We start from the raw sequence: 18,757 nt of genomic DNA on the forward strand, positions 1-18,757 counted from the left end.
GTGATTATTATTCTAATAACAATACAACTATAATACGCTAAGTCATTTTGTTAAGGAATACAAAGGTGATACACTGACACGTGTAACACAATTAGAGTCTTTAATTCATTCAAATCATTCAAATTATGAACCAAAGAGGCTCAGGCAACATTGTCGTCTACAATACCCATTTAGCTATATGGGTCGTTTTTGGTTGAAGTTGTTATGTTCGCTAGTTGACCCTTTAAGTTTTAAACCACGTATAGTCTTAAACTCCTCCAAGTCAACAAAAATATTAACCAAAAAGGCTCAAGCAACATCATCATCGCTATCAAACCTGGTTACCTAAAGGGGCTATGTGCAGTTGAAACTGAAGGGGTTCACACGTTAACCAGTTTAACCCAATTACGGTATTTAATCGATTCTAGCCATAAAATACAGGAGCTAAAGAGGCTCAAACAACATCAACGCCTATAAAGCTCAAAAACCGTCATAACTTTTAATAATCTTAGCAAAAATCATATGCGTATAATTAGCAGCATATTGTAATTCCAAAACACAAATTTTAAACCAAATCTAAACGCGTTTGGTATGAACCAAGGAACCAAGCCAATACCCCAAATCAAACACCATTAAAGAACGAAAGTCCTAACCAAAACCATACCCGGAGTCGATGATCGTAACCACTACGTCATCAACATCATCTAGGGTTGGAACCCGACAACGATAGAAATCAAAGTCAATAACAGAACAACAAGCACCCCCCCCCCCCCCAAAAAAAAAGTCTACCACCAAACATTGTTGCCTAGGGACGTTCCTAAAAGAAACCCGATAAAGTACATACTAATATGCATAGAAAGGTTGATAAATTTATATATCTAAATCTCCTCATTGGTTTGCGTGACATGTCTTTGTCGATATTCAATTCTAACATGTATTTGTCGATTTTCATTTGTTTAATTTATGGAACTCAATTTTCCTTTATATTCAGAAAGGGGTGGCGGCGCAACTTGTTGCCCGCCTACCTGCTATATTGATGTAATATCTATGTTTCTACATATTGGAACCCAATTTTTGACAAAAAATACAAGATTTTGATTTGTGATTCTATTTTGATTCATGATTTTCGATATCTGTATCAACGATGTAGGTTCATTCCAAGTTAATGATAGATATTCATGGTCATCTTTTGGTGTCGTTATTGATGGTGGCATACGATAGCGATCTATTTGTATGTGAACATTTACATTGGAATGTTCATAATTAATTTAATCGCATATAAGAAGAAAATTGAATTTAATCAATTGAAGGAAAGTTTATCATTGTGAGGTATAGGTCTTTAAGTCTCATCTATGATAAATAGAGGTTCCATATTTGGCCCTATCCAATTCCCTCACTTATGATGGGTTTAGTTCTGAGAGAGATCTCCAATACTCGAAGAATAAAGATAATCACGTAAGTTAATGACCCATTAATTAATAAAAAAAACAAAGAATACAAGTCCCACAATTTGACTTTATAGCCTCATTAACATGCAACATTAATCAACATTTCTCGTTTCAATAAAATCTAAATCCACATTTATATCACTTAACAAAAACGAATATTACTCGTATACCCAGTTGGCATATAATAAAACCACCACTCTCTCTTCACCCACACCCATCTATGGCAATACCACCACCATTCTTCTTCTTCTTCTTCTTCACCATCTTATTATCATTACCACTCTCTCACTCCCAACAACAACTCACCACCACATTCTACAAAACCACATGCCCAAGATTCGACCAAATCATGCAAGACACCACCACCAACAAACAAATCGCCTCACCCACCACCGCCGGCGCCGCCCTCCGCCTCTTCTTCCACGACTGCCTCGTCGACGGCTGCGACGCCTCCGTCTTAATCTCCTCCACACCCTTCAACAAAGCCGAGCGTGACGCCGACATCAACTTATCACTCCCCGGTGACGGCTTCGACGTCGTCGTACGCGCCAAAACCGCACTCGAACTCGCCTGCCCGGGTGTCGTCTCCTGCGCCGACATCCTCGCCGTCGCCACGCGCAACCTCGTCACCATGATGGGCGGCCCGTTTTATAACGTTAAACTTGGTCGGAAAGACGGGTTGGTCTCACGCGCCTCACGCGCGCAAAACATACTCCCCACGCCTAAAATGTCGATGAGTAAAATTATTACTATTTTTAAACGGGTCGGGTTTTCGGTTCAGGAGATGGTCGCGTTGACCGGGGCCCACACGATTGGGTTCTCGCATTGTAGTGAGATCAGTTCGGATATTTATAATTACCGGAACTCGTCACGGTTTGACCCGTCTTATAACCCGAGGTATGCTGCGGGTTTGAGGAACGCGTGTGCGGACTACCGGAAGAACCCGTCGTTGTCGGTGTTTAATGATATAATGACCCCGCGGGATTTTGATAACTCGTATTATAAGAATTTGCCTAAGGGGTTGGGGGTTTTGAGGTCGGATAGGGCGATGGCGATGGATCGACGGACGAGGCCGTTTGTGGAGTTGTATGCCAGGGATCAGAAGGCGTTCTTTGAGGCGTTTGCGCGGGCGATTGAGAAGTTGAGTTTGCTTGGTGTGAAGAGCGGGCGGAGTGGGGAGATTCGGCGTCGGTGTGACTCGTTTAACTGAACCGGGTGTCCGGGTTTGGGTTGATATGTTTTTGGATGTTAAAGATTATATAATTTCTATACTAAATGAATCACTTTTGTGGCGTAATTAGCGGAGAATGAAGCCAACAACTTTTGAGTTTGGGTTGTTATCATGTTTCCATTCATCTAAGACAAACACTAAGTGGTATCAAGGTGTGACTGTTCAACTAATCCAGAGTCGGATCTTTGATTTGTCGTTTACTTTAATTGATTCTTGTTTGTGTTTATTTACGTTCGTTTAGGATATCAACACGAACACGTTGAATTCTTGAATGAACACAAAAACGACATTGCATTTGTCACTGACCATGTTCACTCTTTTGTCCATTTAAGAGTTAAAAGAACAAACACACACAATCCCAATTTGTGTTCGGTTGATTCGTTTACAGACCTCACCATGATTTAAAATTAGATGGTTCAGCCTATTGTCCAACGTGCCATAGAACTGAAGTAGAGGTGCACAAACCGGGTATCCTCAAGAACCAGAACCGGTTAGGGGTAATGTCAACAAAAGTCAAAACCGGGTTCGGGTAGGAACCGGTTCCGGGTATTTGACTGGGTTTTGACCTGTTCAATCGTTTTTTTTTTGGTTTTTGGGTAGGGTAGGGTTTTGACCGGTTATTGGCAGAATCGTTCCACCGGGTCCGGGTATAGTTCCGGGGGAAACCCAAAGCCGGTCCCTACCCCAGGGTAGGGTCAGGTCCGGTTCCGGGTAGGAACCGCCTGGTCGGGTCCGGAACCGGTTTTTTTGTGCACCTCTAAACTGAAGTATCATACAGCCGGTTACCAGAAAAGCAGGTTATTTCAGGATTTTACCTGGAACCGCCTGGTCGGGTCCGGAACCGGTTTTTTTGTGCACCTCTAAACTGAAGTATCATACAGCCGGTTACCAGAAAAGCAGGTTATTTCAGGATTTTATAAGATGACAAAACCGTACATTTCTGTCATAAATATATCTTAAGCAAACCCTGCATAAATATGTTCTAGCCCCTTGTTACTTCTCTACAAAACTTACCCCTAATCTCAAAACAATTCAATAATCCATGCACAAGGTATAAAGTTTAATTGCATAATGAAAAACAGGACAGGTGCCCATCATCAGCTAGAAATACAACAATAAAACTGGGAAATTGTGGGTGAAAATGTGAAATGAACTCTACATATGTTTCATTACCCTGTTGCTTCCAAGACAACAAAATACAAATGTAAAGACATCCTGAAAGCAGCATCAGCAAGAATTTTCAAGATACCTTAACTATGCTGATGCGAAATTGCGAACGCTCTTGATTCATAAATAAGAAAATTGACATAACAGAATTGAATATTTAGTTGGCATCATCATCAAAGCTCAAACTTAGTGTCTGTAACTTGAATCCGGAATTTTGTAAGATCTCAACCAAATTAGAAGCCACTCCAGTAGCTTGCACAGTTGTTTTCTTCTTTAACTAACGCGAAACAAAAATGGGTCAGTTTGCATTCAACAATTAAAGATGCCGGATATAAAAAAAGGTATCTATTTCTGGCACTTCGAAAGATATAAAAAAAAAGCTCACCTCAACACTCGCAATACCCTCAAGAACTTGGACTCTTAGATTTGAGACGTCATCTGTCTCCTGAAACAAAATAACAAAGAATACATAGTTGTAAATAGAGGTGTACAAATAAACCAATCTGAGCCAGCCAACCCGGTTTATAACCCGGCCCATGTTAGCACAAAAAAAAACTGGTTTGGACCCGACTCAACCTGCCAGTTCGTAGTCTCATTCCCTGAAACCAGTTTTGGACCTGACCCGATCTGAAAACAATGCCAAAAACAGTTTTCCTCCTAAATCGGTTTTTTTCAAACCAATTTTTATTCTCAGTTGACCAACCCGGTTCGGTTTATAACCAGAACTGGTTTTGCAAAAAGACCTGTTTTGTACACCTCTACTTGTAATGCATAGTTATAAAAGACTGTACCATTTCGCGTAAGGAATAAGTCGAAGACAATTCAAATTTACCTCTAGAGCACTTGTTATAGATGGAATAACTGCTTCACTCATTGATCCCTCAGCCTCCATACACATAAAGATAAAAGATTGTTAGTGTTTTTGAACCAAATTGGATAAGATATATAGGGATGCAAACGAGCCAAGCCCCTCGTGAGCTACTTGAGATTGGCTAATGAGCTTGAGCCTAAAAATAAACAAGCCCAATCCTGAGCTTCACTTGTCGAGCTCGAGCTGGCTCCCTAGCCTAAGTGAGCCTGCTATTTTTATAAAGTTTATTTAATATATTAAATATATAATTTTACAATAACTATTATTATATATAAAATTATGAAAAAATAACTCTAGTTTGAACATAGAGTGGGATAGTTGGGAAATTTTGGCAATGTAATTGTTTTCTGTTGGTAGGATGAGTTAGGATTTGTTTTAATGAAAGTTGTTAAGGATACAAAAAATAAGTATAAATATAATTAAAATAGTTAACAGATAATGTACGAGTTGAGCCCGAGCCGAGCTCTAGAAATAGAGCTCGAAACGAGCTGAGCTCGAGTTTGAAAATCTATTCTTGAGCCGTGCTCGATCCTAGACGAGCTTGGGCTCAGCTCAGCTCGGTTACACCCCTAAACATATGCAAGAAATTTTAGCTATATTTTGTATGAAATCAGGTAATGTGGAAGCTAGATTTTGAAATGATAGCTAAATGTTGAATTTGTTCAATTACATATGAATTTTAAGTAACAGGATTCCACAATTTCTGTTAGAACAATTATCAAACAGTTGGTGTGCATTCACTCATTTTACAAATTTAACAAAACAAAACCCATAATAAAAACAAGAGTGACCTTAAAGAACATGGTGAGCATATCAGACCGGGAAACCGGAACAGCTACGGTGGCCTCCGGTTCACCTTGGCTGCTGCTACTGCTCTCTAATTCTTCTTCTTCAACAACAACGGGTGGTTCTTCTTCAGCTACAGATAACCTTATCTTGTTCAAACTCGACAATCTTTTCTGGGATATTAACAAATTAGGGTATGAATTGGGAATGGTAATGCAACGATGGGATAATTGGATTGAACAGGTGATGCTGGTGGAAGAAATTCGAGTGGGTAAAAGGGTTTTAGGGTTTTTGTGGGGTTTGAAAACTGGAGAAAGATAGGTGGATGGAGATGCAGAAACAGTAGCCATTGGTGTTGCGGTTGGTTGATTGATTGATTGAATCAATGGAAGCTTGTGTTGTGTTGTGTTGTGTTGAGAACAGAGGATAGAAGCTGAAAATAAGATCACCCTATCCAGTAAACAAACTCATGGAGATGGAACACTATTTTTCAATATATGGTATTAAAACTTTTTTAAAAGAAATTTAGAAGGTTGAGGCGTCGTCATGTTACTGTCATGTCATATAGATGATAGTGTTTTTACAAACAAACACCTTTTAACACTGCGTTGTGATTAAAAGCTCTGTTACGTATTACGCCTCACCATATCATTGTTTTAGTATTTGAGTCCCACAATTTCTTTATTAAAGGGGCGTTACAAATACCATGTTACCATTTTCCTTTACTTTTTGGGTGTTAAATCCCGACGTGGTGTTATCACGCCACATCACTTTTGTTGTTTCTATTGAAGCCCCACAACCAGCCCAACATGTATAAAAATTTATTAATAGATTTAATAATTTTTTTGATTTTTGATGATAAAAGTTACAACTTTCATATATTTTTTCATCTGTTATATAATTTCAAAACAATTGCTTCCTGCCTAAGGCGTTGCGTTGCGTTGCGTTGAAAGTTGTAAACCCCCACCAAGGGAGTGTTGTCCCCTTGAACCTATGGTTTTGTTGGTGTGTGAAATAAGAATAGTTCATGTACTTCAAATCTATGAACTCTTTCTTATCAATCTATATATATTTTTTACTTCCTAGTTAGTCTTCAAGTAAATATCGTTTCCTCAAATAGTTTGATGACATTTAGTCAACGATATATGTCTAGCTAGTGAGTAACTGATTTTAAAGAGTTAGTTACATTAACAACAATAATACTATTACTCACTAAGTCGCTAATGTTATCATAGTGAAAGTATCCTACCGATTTGATTTTTGGTCTATGTTTTAACTATCACAAATACATAAGTTCATCCATGCATTTCAGGGCCCGTCCATTAACCTTATTGAAAAAACCAAGGTTTTGGACCTAAAAGAAAAAAGAAAACTAGAACCCATTTTATGATTCTCTTTTGGTTGTATACTTGTATATAGTCTAAGCCTGATAATTCTTTTTGTTAATTAAATAGAAAGTAACTCAACAAAGTTTATAATAGAAGTCTATATTATAATTAATAAAAAACGGTAAACCAAATCTATTTATACTTGTTGGCCCAAATGATACCAGCAGGCAGCAGTCCAAACTTGTTCAGACCCTATACTTCTATTAGCCCAATTCCAATTGTCCAACAGCCCAAACTTATTCAGACGCAGTACTTCTAAATTTTAATTCAATACATCTGTTGATTTCTTAATGCTTGACTTTGAGTCTTTAACTTTTATACTATTCCGACTTCGGTTCTTTTTACGACCCCGTATACTATTTCCTTCACCTAAAATTATTGTTCTTATTATATAAATTTATTTATTTCATCATCAAGTTCATTATCAAACATTCAAACCCTTTATTTGAAGTATCTATATCCCCTTACGCTTAGAATAATTTGGATTTACGAATTCCTCAACAAGGATACAATCACTTAAGTGTCCAAATATATGAAAAGTTATTTTCTTATTTAATTTTTTCAAAGATTTTTATAACTTTTCTTCTGCTAGTGGCTCGCTAGCTGCTCATATATACATTTTTTTTTAATGTCACTGGATGTTCAAAGAAAATAACGTGACATTTAATAACAAACTTAATTGTTTAAAAAGATTTCATTTGATTTGGTCTGCCTACTCTTATAAACTACCAGCTTGGGTCAGTTTCTTGAAAGTTGACTGGAAGTGAAAACATATTTGGATTTTTAACTAGTCAAGTCAACTATATATTTCAAGATTCGTAGTGTGAACATTTTGAATATCTTTTATAATTTAACAAGTTTATATTTTGAAAACTTTGACCATGAATAATGGACTACTTTTTAAACTCACGTAGTCAACACATCAATTATATTTAAAGGTCCGTATTCGTTGTCAATCATGTTCATAATTGATCATTCAGCTTCTCTTAGTTTTGCTTAATATTGTTTTCTCTAGCCTTTCATTGGTTTGTAAACTTAAAATCATCATCATTTAAGTATTTATATATATAGCAACCAACGGGTTTTTAAGTCTAGCGGTATCATTTAAATTCAAGTCCCATAGTAAACAAATGTATAGAATTAAGATTGAGTAATATCTAAGAGTCACTGAGTTAGCAGTTAAAAATAATTTATGTATACAACCCTCGAAAAATAGGCTTTTGCAACCATCATCAAAATTTATGCTATTTATTACAAATCATTTAATTTCTATACATTTTAATACTCTAAAAACAAACTTTCATCATTAAAAAGTTAATCCATGAATTTCTGATAAAGGATTGTATGTTTACAATAGTCCTCTAATCTGTAAACAATTCACAAACCTCTATCGCAAACAATATTCTAATCCAATAGAACATATACCTTTTATTTCATCAATCTAGATACAATACTTCTTAACCTTTAGGCATAAGAAAATTAAATAATGCATACTTAACAAAAAGAAAAATATTACACAAGGCACCCTAACACCTAATCATACATACTAAACATGTAACAATCTCATCCATCAAAGCATTGTCACTAGGGGAGACGGAAATAAATCGGAACTGGGTTTTGTGGCTCTGGTGCAGTATCCCACACCGAAAAGGCACTCGCTGAGTTCATCCATGTACCGGTCATCTCTGGAAAGTGTCGGTCCAACACATCTTTCAGACTCTCAGTTGTGTTCACCCATTCAACCCCTTTTTTGGTGTACACATCTTCGTTAAAATCGCTAGTGAAGGATCTATCTGCCTGGAGTCTCCTTGATGCCATGGTTAGAAAGATAATAAAAGCTGTCTCGCTAATCGCGAACCCCTTGATCTTTTTCTCAGCCATCATTCCAACCAACAGATCAAGCTGCTCGACATCATCACCGTACACTTTACGCAATGTGGCAATAGCTTCTTCATCTTCAGTTAGATCTTCCCATTTAGAGATTGGGATCAACAAAAGTGATCTACGGAACTCGTTGTATCTTGCTACTTTCCTCTCCCTATCCCTAAAAACTGCATCCATCATCATATATATATATGTTAGGATCAACGATCATATATACACTTACAAACATTCGTTACTGAAAAATAGAAGAGAAGAAGATGCTTACTATCGAGTGATGCTAAGTCGATGTGGTCGGGTCGATCTGTCCCATCCACATTTTGTGGGACAATGTCCCTTAGCCAGACTGGATAGTTAAACAACTCAAGCGCCCCGCACGCTTGATGTCCCATTGATACCATTTGTGCTGTAAATCCAATTTCTGATAGCTTGTTCTCTCCATTCTTCCCAATCAAATCAATCATGTTAACACTGCATGTAAATTCATAATTGTCAACATGCATTGCTCAATAAACCTTCATGACTATATATGTCCATGAAGTAAGTTACCTTCTACTAATTTTAGGCGTCTTGTTAGGTCCTGGTGCGGAATTGACATCCCTAATGACGAGTTCATCTGGCAAGAGAGAATGCATTCTGTAAACACTTGTAAACTCTTCGGTTAGCGAGTAAGGCACGCCATGATTGTTGGGTTTGTTTAACCCTACAAGACCTCCCAATATAGGTCCTCCAACATGCCCAAATGTATCCTTGAATCTTTTCCCCAATAACCCATACCTAAATGTATCAAATTTCAACAAAGTATATATTAATAATGGTACTAACTACTAAGTAACACATAAAACCAGATTTATTGGCTTGTTAAATAAATAAGTATTATAGTTACCAGTTAGCTCTCATTCCAGCTTTAAGCATGTCAGTTTTGAGAAGCTCAATGGTCCAATCAATGGTGTGGATCTTTGCGATCACCGCCGAAGTTACTAGTCTTGCGTGACGATATAGATCTTCATCATCCAACTCAGGATATTCTTCCTGATTATATTATCATTCGTATATTAATTGTTAGTGAGAAATTCATGCTACTAGCTGGCAGTTAAATTGAAAAATATAACTGCATACCTTTAAGGCGTCACAGACGGCATTGTGCTCGTGGATGAAGAGAGCTTGCAAAGTTGAGACCCCGATCCAACTGTTACGAATGTCGCCTGCTACGGGCAGTCCTTCATCGTCATGTTGGAGGAGGCTGTCCTCTGCAATCCTGAGCTTTCCGTCAATGAACGTTCTAACATGACGCGCAGCGCTTGAAGTGCTTCCATACACTGCACTCCCGTCCCTGCACGTTTAATCCCGCTCTTAAGAACTTATTTTATACATATTTATGAATGAAAGTTTTAAATGCAAAAAAACTATATTCATACCACCAAGGAGTCCTGATGTTACGATGGCCTTTCTTAATGCCGGTAAGACCGGTATCAACTTCTTTTGTCGCGTAAAACCTGAAGGATTTTAGAGGGCATTCACTGGCTACATTTGCGGGTGCCTTAAGCTCAATCTGCGATTTAAATCCAATTTTAGTTATGTGTTAATCCTCAATTCATTCTTAATATATACTTATATATCCGTATAGATTGATCGAGTTGAATTATACGTAAATGGAACATTAATCGAACCTGTCTTGTTTCTTCAAGGTGATCAATCCAATCATGAATCATGAATTGAATCCATGAAGCAGCAATCACGTTGAATTGTTTTCCAGTGTCTATAAGTTTTTTACGTGCTAAGAGCTTTGTTGCTATCTCCATTGGATCTGGCTTCAACAGCTGCATAAATTAAACGTACTTTAGGAGGATAATGACAGTACTGATTAATATTGTTTGTGTCGATCATTTTAGTTAAAATTAAATAAAAAATAATGATTTAATATGATCATAAGAATTAATTGACATTAAGTGAAAAATAAAGGAAATTGTAAACGCGTTTATTTTAGTTAAAAGTAAAAGATAAATAATTAATGATTTATATTCAACATAATTAATTATCTTTGTAACAAGAAATTAATAACTATTTGTGTTTACACCTTTTTCTCTTATCTTTTTTTATTTTCTATCTTTTCACATTGATTCAAATAACCATGATTAAGGTTTAAAGTATATCATATATTATTTCACACAAATAATTAAATTGGACAAAACTAATCACATCTAACAAAAGGAAGTCAAGTCAATGTAATTTTTAATAGACAAATCATATAAATGGAAAGTACGTAATTGCATAAAAAAAGTTTTAATATTTATTAACTATCAATGATGGTCTTGCTTCAACCAGGCTACCAGCTGTTTTAGTTATACTTTAATGCAGTTTCAGAAGTAGTAGTTAGATTGTTCAAGTGCTGCCAATAAGGCTGAGGGGTGTGGGGCTTCAACGGGGGCGCTAGAGCCCCTCCGCTCGCGCCCCCAGGCGCTAACACCACACCACCGGGGCGCTAACGGGGGCGCTAACGCGAAAAACCATGCAGGCGTGAGCCTTTTAACGGGAGAAGAGAGAGAAAAACTTGTCTTGGTTTTAGAAAAAGAGCCGTTGGGCTCTTATTAAATTAAAAAAAAAATCCTATATAATACCCCATTTCACCCATTTTTATACCACAACTTCGACCTAAACATTGCGTTGGAGGAAACGTCTTCACCGCCGAGGAGGCGGCCATTGGGAAGGGACGCCAAGGGGAAAAAACCGGCTGAGGGGGAAGCCGTAAACATCGCCAATCTTGTTGAATCCCTCAATAAATTCAACAAAACCATGGAGGTGGTCTCTTATGAAAAAAAGGAAAAAAGTCGAATGAGAGATTTGGACTTTCTTACTAGAGACTTCAGTAACCTAAAGCCGGTCGATCAAATGCTAATGGAAAAGCAAAAGGAACGTATCCGAAAGAGGTTGATCGAAGAAGACCAAGCCGAAGAATAAGAATAATGTTTTTTTAGTACTTTAATTTTTATTTTATTTTTAGATATTAATGTGTTTTTTTTATTAATGTGTGTTTTTTTTAATAATTTATGAGTTTTTTTTAATAATACGTTGTTTGAATATATTTATAAAAAAATAAAAAAAAAAATCGCTGGAGCCCCTCCACACCAGGGCCAGGGGCTCCAACGGGGGCTCCAACACCCCCCTTATCCAGTTTCTCTCTCTGCCACAGGTCATAATATTATTGGTTGGAGCCCCCATTAAAGCCCCCATTAAAACCCCCCACACCCCTCAGCCTAAGTATTAACTACATTATACACAATAAAAGAATATAAAAAAAAACAATATTTATGGTTCATAGCAACTTTAAAACTTAAAGATAGACACAATTCATTAATTTGATGATCACTATAAATTATTATTATTTTTATTATATTTTATATAATTAACTTGATATATATACTTATAAAGTTTAAGGACATATCTATGAATTTGTGTAATGCAATGCAATTTTAATGGTGATATAAGTTAGAAGCCGATCGATATATACCTTATCTTCCTGATCAACAGGTAGCATGTTACGGCCAAAGAAAGTTCCTTCATTCTCATCACCTACATCTAAAGGAACTGAAGAGGTAGGTCCCAGCAGAGCCCAGTTGGACCCGCAAGACTCACCTTGAAGAGGGACGTCTGCGCAGAAACCAACTGGATCCGCAGGACCAACCATGCTCAGAGACGTGACGTCTGTTGGGTTTCTATGGATAATTAACACTTAGTTAACCATTTAACTAGTCACAATTAAGGCGGAAGCGTGATATTTACAAACTAAACATATCTATCCATATGTTTATATATGTATATCTTACAAGTTTATATAAGATAAGTTCATGAATAACCTAGTTCATGCAAGTATTAAGATTACCAATAATCTATTTATTAGAAACCCGAAGCAAGGATCAAATGATACGGAAAAGCTAAACTATCAAAGCTATAAACACTTACATTCTTAACCCTTTAAGATTGTAGTTGATGTTGAAGAAGATGATGATGTTGATGCTAGACTTTCAAAGGAAAATCCTCAAATGGAATATACCCCGAGCCTCCAACACACACCGAGCTATGTTAGGGAGCTTGAACACCAAAAACCCGAGAACCGAGCCTCTTCCTTTCTTTGGCCGATTACAAGAAAAGAAAAAGAAAGAGTGGTGGTCCTTTTTTGGTTACTTGAAAGTTCTCTTATATTCTTGATCATTATCTTTTTATCATCATATCCATCCATCCATGATGTTAGGTATTAGGTTAAGTAAATAATACTCAATCTATACCAAATACATGACAAGATTTGACCAATACATTGGGGTGTGGGGCCCACCCAAAACCGGCCCCAAATATATTTTTTTTTTTTTTTTTTTTATTATTTATTTTATACTTTATAAAATATATAAACACCCCATCTTTTATAAACCATTTTATAAAAGAACACATAGTTAAATAATCATTCCAATAATAATTATTTGAATAAATAAATTAACCAATTAATTTATTTAACACTTTCAAGTAAATATTCAGAAACCCGATTTTCTGAATGTGTCGTGTTCTGTATTTGTCTTATAGATCTTATCTCAACAAATACATAATTGGTGTGTGTCTAACTCGTTATTGGGTATGACCCGACTTGGATCAAACACGACTAGCCACATTAACCTAATTATGTGTCTCGGGCATACGGTATTCCAACAATCTCCCACTTGCACGTGACTCATAAGAAGTTAAAGCTAATGGTGAATACCGCCTAACAACAGGTCACCACCCCTAGTGTGTTTGACTAAGTGTCATTCAATAACATCATCCCCTTCAAGTCCATACTTGATATGATATAGGTAAGTCTTATCACTACATCCCTTTGTTACTAGATGTCCTGTCAAATCGAAGAGACACAGAGTGATCATTCTCTCAACGATTCAACTTAACAGGCCTTAGACATCTAAACTCTCAACACATAAGAGGAACAAATCCCATCTTGACTGCATACATCCTCGTTGACATCTCATATAATATCTGAGCTCTTTCTTACACGTCATCGTGTTACCGAAATAACAAAGAATAGAGTCAAGATATCAGACTTGATGAAAAACCAGATCCGATATGCATCTCAGGTCAAAGGACACAATGATACTCGCCTTTACTCAAGGATTACTTATGATCAATTGCACTAACTCCATGCAGTGATCCTTGAGAGCGGATCATGTCCAATATTTGTATCCCACAAATATCTATGAACCTTGGTGGCAAACCTATGCCCTATATTCATCACATGAATATCAACCAATCCGGGTTCATAATAGTCTTAACTTCATACTTGTTCCCACAAGTATGATCGACTACGGACGTTTAGAACAACATAAGTCATTCATGGATTAAACATGCAAATATAGAACATAACTCATTGAATAATTAAAACATAATTAATTTTCATGAGATACCCATTACATTCGTTCTTATACAAACACTAAATACAGATTAAATCCACTCACTAGAATACCGAAGTCCTAATGCACAAACATGACCCTCATGCTTTGGCCTATCGAGGAGCTTCGTGAGTGGGTCCGCAATATTTTGATCGGTATGAACTTTATGAATACATATCTTTCTCTTTTCAACTTCATCCCTTATGTAGTTGAATCTGCGCTCAATGTGCCTCGTTTTCTGATGAGCACGAGGCTCCTTGATCTGTGCAATAGCACCTTCATTGTCACAGAATATCTCTAGGGGCTCCTGAATGGTAGAGATAATCCCTAGATCCATGATGAACTTTTTCATCCATGCAGCCTCTTGGGCTGCCATTGAAGCGGCGATGTACTCAGATTCTGTAGTGGATAACGCGACAACATCCTGCTTCGAACTCTTCCAAGAGACAGCGCCTCCATTCAAAATGAAGACATATCCCGACTGTGATCGAGAATCATCTCGGTCAGTTTGGAAACTCGCATCCACGTAACCCTTTACGACGAGTTCCTCCTCACCAGACCCATATATTAAAAACATATCCTTAGTCCTTCTAAGGTACTTTAATATATTCTTGACAGCCATCCAATGACTGTCACCTGGGTTGTGCTGGTATCTACTCGTTATGCTTAAAGCATACGAGACGTCCGGTCTAGTGCACATCATTGCATACATAATAGATCCTATTGCCGAAGCATAAGGAACATGCTTCATCCTATCCTGCTCTTCCTTAGAGCTAGGACTTTGGGATGAGCTTAACACGGTTCCTCTAGGAATAGGTACCAAACCTTTCTTAGAGTTTTCCATCCTGAACCTTTTTAGGATTTTATCAATGTATGCACTTTGATTAAGTCCGATCAATTTCCTTTTTCTATCCCTATAGACCTTTATTCCCAAGATATATGTCGCTTCTCCAAGATCCTTAATTGAGAAACGACTACTTAACCACGTTTTAACGCTTTCCATACTTGGTATATCATTTCCAAATAAAAGTATATCATCGACATACAAAATAAGGAACATGATTATACTCCCACTAGCCCATTTATACACACACGCCTCATCACCATTTTGGACGAAACCAAACGCTTTGATTTCTTCATTAAAACGATGATTCCACATCCGTGATGCTTGTTTCAACCCGTAGATTGATTTCCTTAACTTACATACTTTATCAGGATTAGATGGATCGACAAAACCTTCAGGCTGAACCATATGGACATCTTCCTCAAGATATCCATTTAGAAAAGCGGTCTTGACATCCATTTGCCATATCTCATAATCAAAATGAGCTGCAATGGCAAATAATATCCTGATCGACTTAAGCATCGCAACCGGCGAGAAGGTTTCATCATAATCAATCCCTTGAGTTTGCGTGAAACCTTTTGCGACAAGTCGAGCTTTGTAAGTATCTAAATTTCCATGCATATCGGTCTTCTTCTTGAAGACCCACTTACATCCAACCATTTTGGAGTTAAGTGGACGATCAACCAATTCCCAAACTTGGTTATCGTGCATGGATTGCATCTCGGCGCTCATGGCTTCAAGCCACTTGTCACAATCAGGTTGTGACATAGCATCTTTGTAGGAGATCGGTTCATCCGAATCGACCAAGTAGCAATCATCCACAAGAAATCCATATTTCTTGGGAGGTCGACTAATCCTATTAGATCTGCGAGCAACGTGTGTATGATCAACCATTTGATCACCTTCAACATCCTCGTGTTGAAAGCTAGTATCGACCAACTATGTATCATCCAGTGATTCTTGAACCTCTTCAAGTTCCACTCTCTTTTCACTAGGTCCTTCCATAAGGAACTTAGTTTCTAAGAAGTATCCTTTGCGTGAAACAAACACCTTTTGTTCACTAGGATCATAGAATATATATCCTATATCATCCTTTGGGTATCCTATAAAGATACACCTGATGGATCGAGCCTCAAGCTTATTTGGGGTGTCACTTTTAACATAAACTATGCATCCCCATACCCTTAAATATGAAAAGGATGGAACCTTTCCATGCCACACTTCATAGGGTATTCGATCCACCTTTTTGGTCGGGGCCATATTCAAAATACGAGCCGCTGTAAGTAGCGCATATCCCCAAAATGATGGTGGTAGTGAGCTTCGTGCCATCATTGATCGAACCATGTCCAACAGTGTTCGATTCCTCCTCTCGGATACTCCGTTATGTTGAGGAGTACCAGGAGGAGTGAGCTGTGAAATAATTCCACAATCTCTAAGATGACTTTGAAAAGCATCACTTAGGTATTCGCCTCCTCTATCGGAGCGGAGTACCTTGATTGTTCGGTCGAGCTGATTTTGTACTTCATTTTGAAATTCCTTGAACATTTCAAAGGCTTCATGTTTGTGTTTCATTAGATACACATACCCATATCGACTAAAATCGTCGGTAAAGGTAATGAAGTACCTTTCACTATTCCTACTAGTTGGCTTGAAGGGTCCGCATACATCCGTATGTATGATACCCAACAAGTCCTTAGCCCTTTCATTTGTACCTTTGAAAGGCTCTTTGGTCATCTTGCCTTGAATACAAGATTCACACTCATCAAACGAACCTAACTCATTTGTTTTCAAAAGACCATTCTTTTGGAGAGTATTTACACGATTCTTGTTTATGTGTCCAAGACGACAATGCCAAATGTAGGAATCACTCAAATCCTTTTTGAGTCTTTTAGTGGAAGTTTGATATAATGAGCTATTTAAGGTATTGTCATGAACCAATTCATAAATACCGTTGTTTGGTACAGCTTTAAAATAAAAGATACCATTAGATGATACATGCATTTCTGATTTTACAAATTTAAAGTCAAAGTTACATTGTCTAAGAAGGTGCACAGAAATAATGTTCCTAGTCAAACTAGGAGCATACAAAACATTTCTCAAAACAACTTCCAAACCACTTGGAAGCGATAAAGTGAAGTCTCCTCTAGCGACTACGTGCACCCTTGCACCGTTGCCCATGAAAAGACTCACTTCGCCCTTCTTTAAGTCTTCATTCCTTTTGAACCCCTGCAACCAATTGCAAATATGAGTTCCACATCCGGTATCCAATACCCATGTGTTAGAAGAAATAAGATTTAGCTCAATATTAATCATAAAGACATTACCCGAGGTATGCCCCGCATTCCTCTTGTCTCTTAGCTCCTTTAGGTAGACCGGGCAATTGCGTTTCCAATGTCCGGTCTCCCCACAACCAAAACAAGGATCATCCTTATGACCCCTCGGTTCCATAACCTTTTGTTTCTTTGCCATAACCGGTGATTTGCCCTTACCCTTAAGATGCACAGGAGGACCCTTCCTTTTTGCTACCTTAGCCTTAGGATTGGGCTGAGATCGAATCTTGGATCTACCTTCATTGATCGCAAACACGGGTAAAACCCTTTTACCCATACTCGCCTCGGCTGTTTTAAGCATCGAGTGAAGTTCTCCAATGTTTTTGTCCCACCCGTTCATGTTATAATTTAACACGAATGTGTCGAACCTTTTCGACAAAGAGTTAAGGATCAAATCCGTTGCTAACTCTTTTGAGATGGGACAATTGAGCTTGGCGAGGCGATCAATGTAACTTTTCATCTTAAGTACATAAGTTGAAACTGGTTGATTATCATCCATTCTACATGCATGCAAGGCTCGAACCGTTTCGAACCTTTCAACCCTCGATTGCTTAAGGAACATTTCCTTAAGTTGAGTAATCATGTCGTACGCATTATGGTTTTCGAAATCCTTTTGGATTTCGGGAACCATAGTCGCCAACATGAGGCATGACACTTGAATGGAATCTTCCGTGTGTTTGACCCAATTCATGTATTCGACCTCAGTTCCCTCTTCCGGTTCGTTGGGGATAGGTGTTTCCAAAACATGATATAATTTTTCTTGTTTTAGAACAATCCTTAAGTTTCGGAACCAATCCGAAAAGTTATTATGGTTAAGACGGTCTTTAGCGAGAATAGATCGGAGAGATACGTTTTGGACGTTAGGGATTATGTTGTCGTCGACGTGTGCGGCCATCTGCAGAATTTTAATTAAGTTCATTTTAGTGTTTTACATATTTTAATTATTAATACCCTTTTATATATATACCAAATATAATTAATAATTAAAATCTAGAATCCAACGATAAACCCGACTCCGGTTAGGTGACCTTTTTCCCATTGTCGGTTTATCAAGGTAGTTATTCATAACAATTGCAAACCCTTTTGCAACTTCTAGAGTTTATGGGACCGGTTCGAAATCATATTTCGTGTCGGCATGTTTATCCCATCAACACCTATTAGACCCCATGCTTGGGTGACCCTCTTCACATGGTTCTAATTTAAGTCTTCCTACTTGTATCAACTTGTAATATTAACATGCAAACGGTTAGGTGACCTTTTTCCCATTTATATGCCAATATTACCTCAACATATTAATTTACTCTACGCGGTTAGGTGACCTTTTTCCCACTAAGAGCTTACTAATATGTTAAGCGTTAATACAAAAGGATGGTGTTTAACTTGTTATCCTTAATTTCAAAAAGGGA

The 18,757-nt window shown here is 37.6% G+C and overlaps 3 protein-coding genes across 4 annotated transcripts; all 3 read right to left on the reverse strand.

Moving 5' to 3' along the window:
* Nucleotides 1-1,642: 1,642 nt before the first annotated feature.
* Nucleotides 1,643-2,626, reverse strand: LOC143567123 (uncharacterized). The gene has a single exon (XM_077053617.1). It carries the CDS (start codon nucleotides 2,058-2,060, stop codon nucleotides 1,743-1,745), a length of 318 nt encoding a protein of 105 aa, XP_076909732.1. The 5' UTR covers nucleotides 2,061-2,626; the 3' UTR covers nucleotides 1,643-1,742.
* Nucleotides 2,627-3,694: 1,068 nt separating this feature from the next.
* On the reverse strand, nucleotides 3,695-5,977 carry LOC143567124 (uncharacterized). Of its 2 annotated transcripts, XM_077053618.1 has the most exons (4): nucleotides 5,488-5,968; nucleotides 4,658-4,711; nucleotides 4,211-4,270; nucleotides 3,695-4,102 (listed from the first exon to the last, which is right to left on the reverse strand). In XM_077053618.1, exons 1-4 carry the CDS (start codon nucleotides 5,830-5,832, stop codon nucleotides 3,983-3,985), a joined length of 579 nt encoding a protein of 192 aa, XP_076909733.1. In that variant the 5' UTR covers nucleotides 5,833-5,968; the 3' UTR covers nucleotides 3,695-3,982. The 2 variants fall into 2 exon arrangements, with proteins under 2 accessions (XP_076909733.1, XP_076909734.1); XM_077053619.1 differs by lacking the exon at nucleotides 4,658-4,711 and having other exon boundaries at nucleotides 5,488-5,977.
* A 2,269-nt stretch (nucleotides 5,978-8,246) lies between these two features.
* On the reverse strand, nucleotides 8,247-12,331 carry LOC143567128 (alpha-dioxygenase PIOX-like). Its single transcript, XM_077053620.1, has 8 exons — nucleotides 12,260-12,331; nucleotides 10,422-10,571; nucleotides 10,170-10,303; nucleotides 9,871-10,084; nucleotides 9,638-9,783; nucleotides 9,301-9,528; nucleotides 9,020-9,222; nucleotides 8,247-8,921 (listed from the first exon to the last, which is right to left on the reverse strand). Exons 1-8 carry the CDS (start codon nucleotides 12,284-12,286, stop codon nucleotides 8,455-8,457), a joined length of 1,569 nt encoding a protein of 522 aa, XP_076909735.1. The 5' UTR covers nucleotides 12,287-12,331; the 3' UTR covers nucleotides 8,247-8,454.
* Between the last annotated feature and the right edge of the window lie 6,426 nt (nucleotides 12,332-18,757).

This window comes from Bidens hawaiensis, unplaced genomic scaffold, assembly GCF_021521415.1.
Source record: "Bidens hawaiensis isolate Kalapana, Puna unplaced genomic scaffold, B.hawaiensis_p1.1 tig00023222_1, whole genome shotgun sequence".
Classification (NCBI taxonomy): Eukaryota; Viridiplantae; Streptophyta; class Magnoliopsida; order Asterales; family Asteraceae; genus Bidens; species Bidens hawaiensis.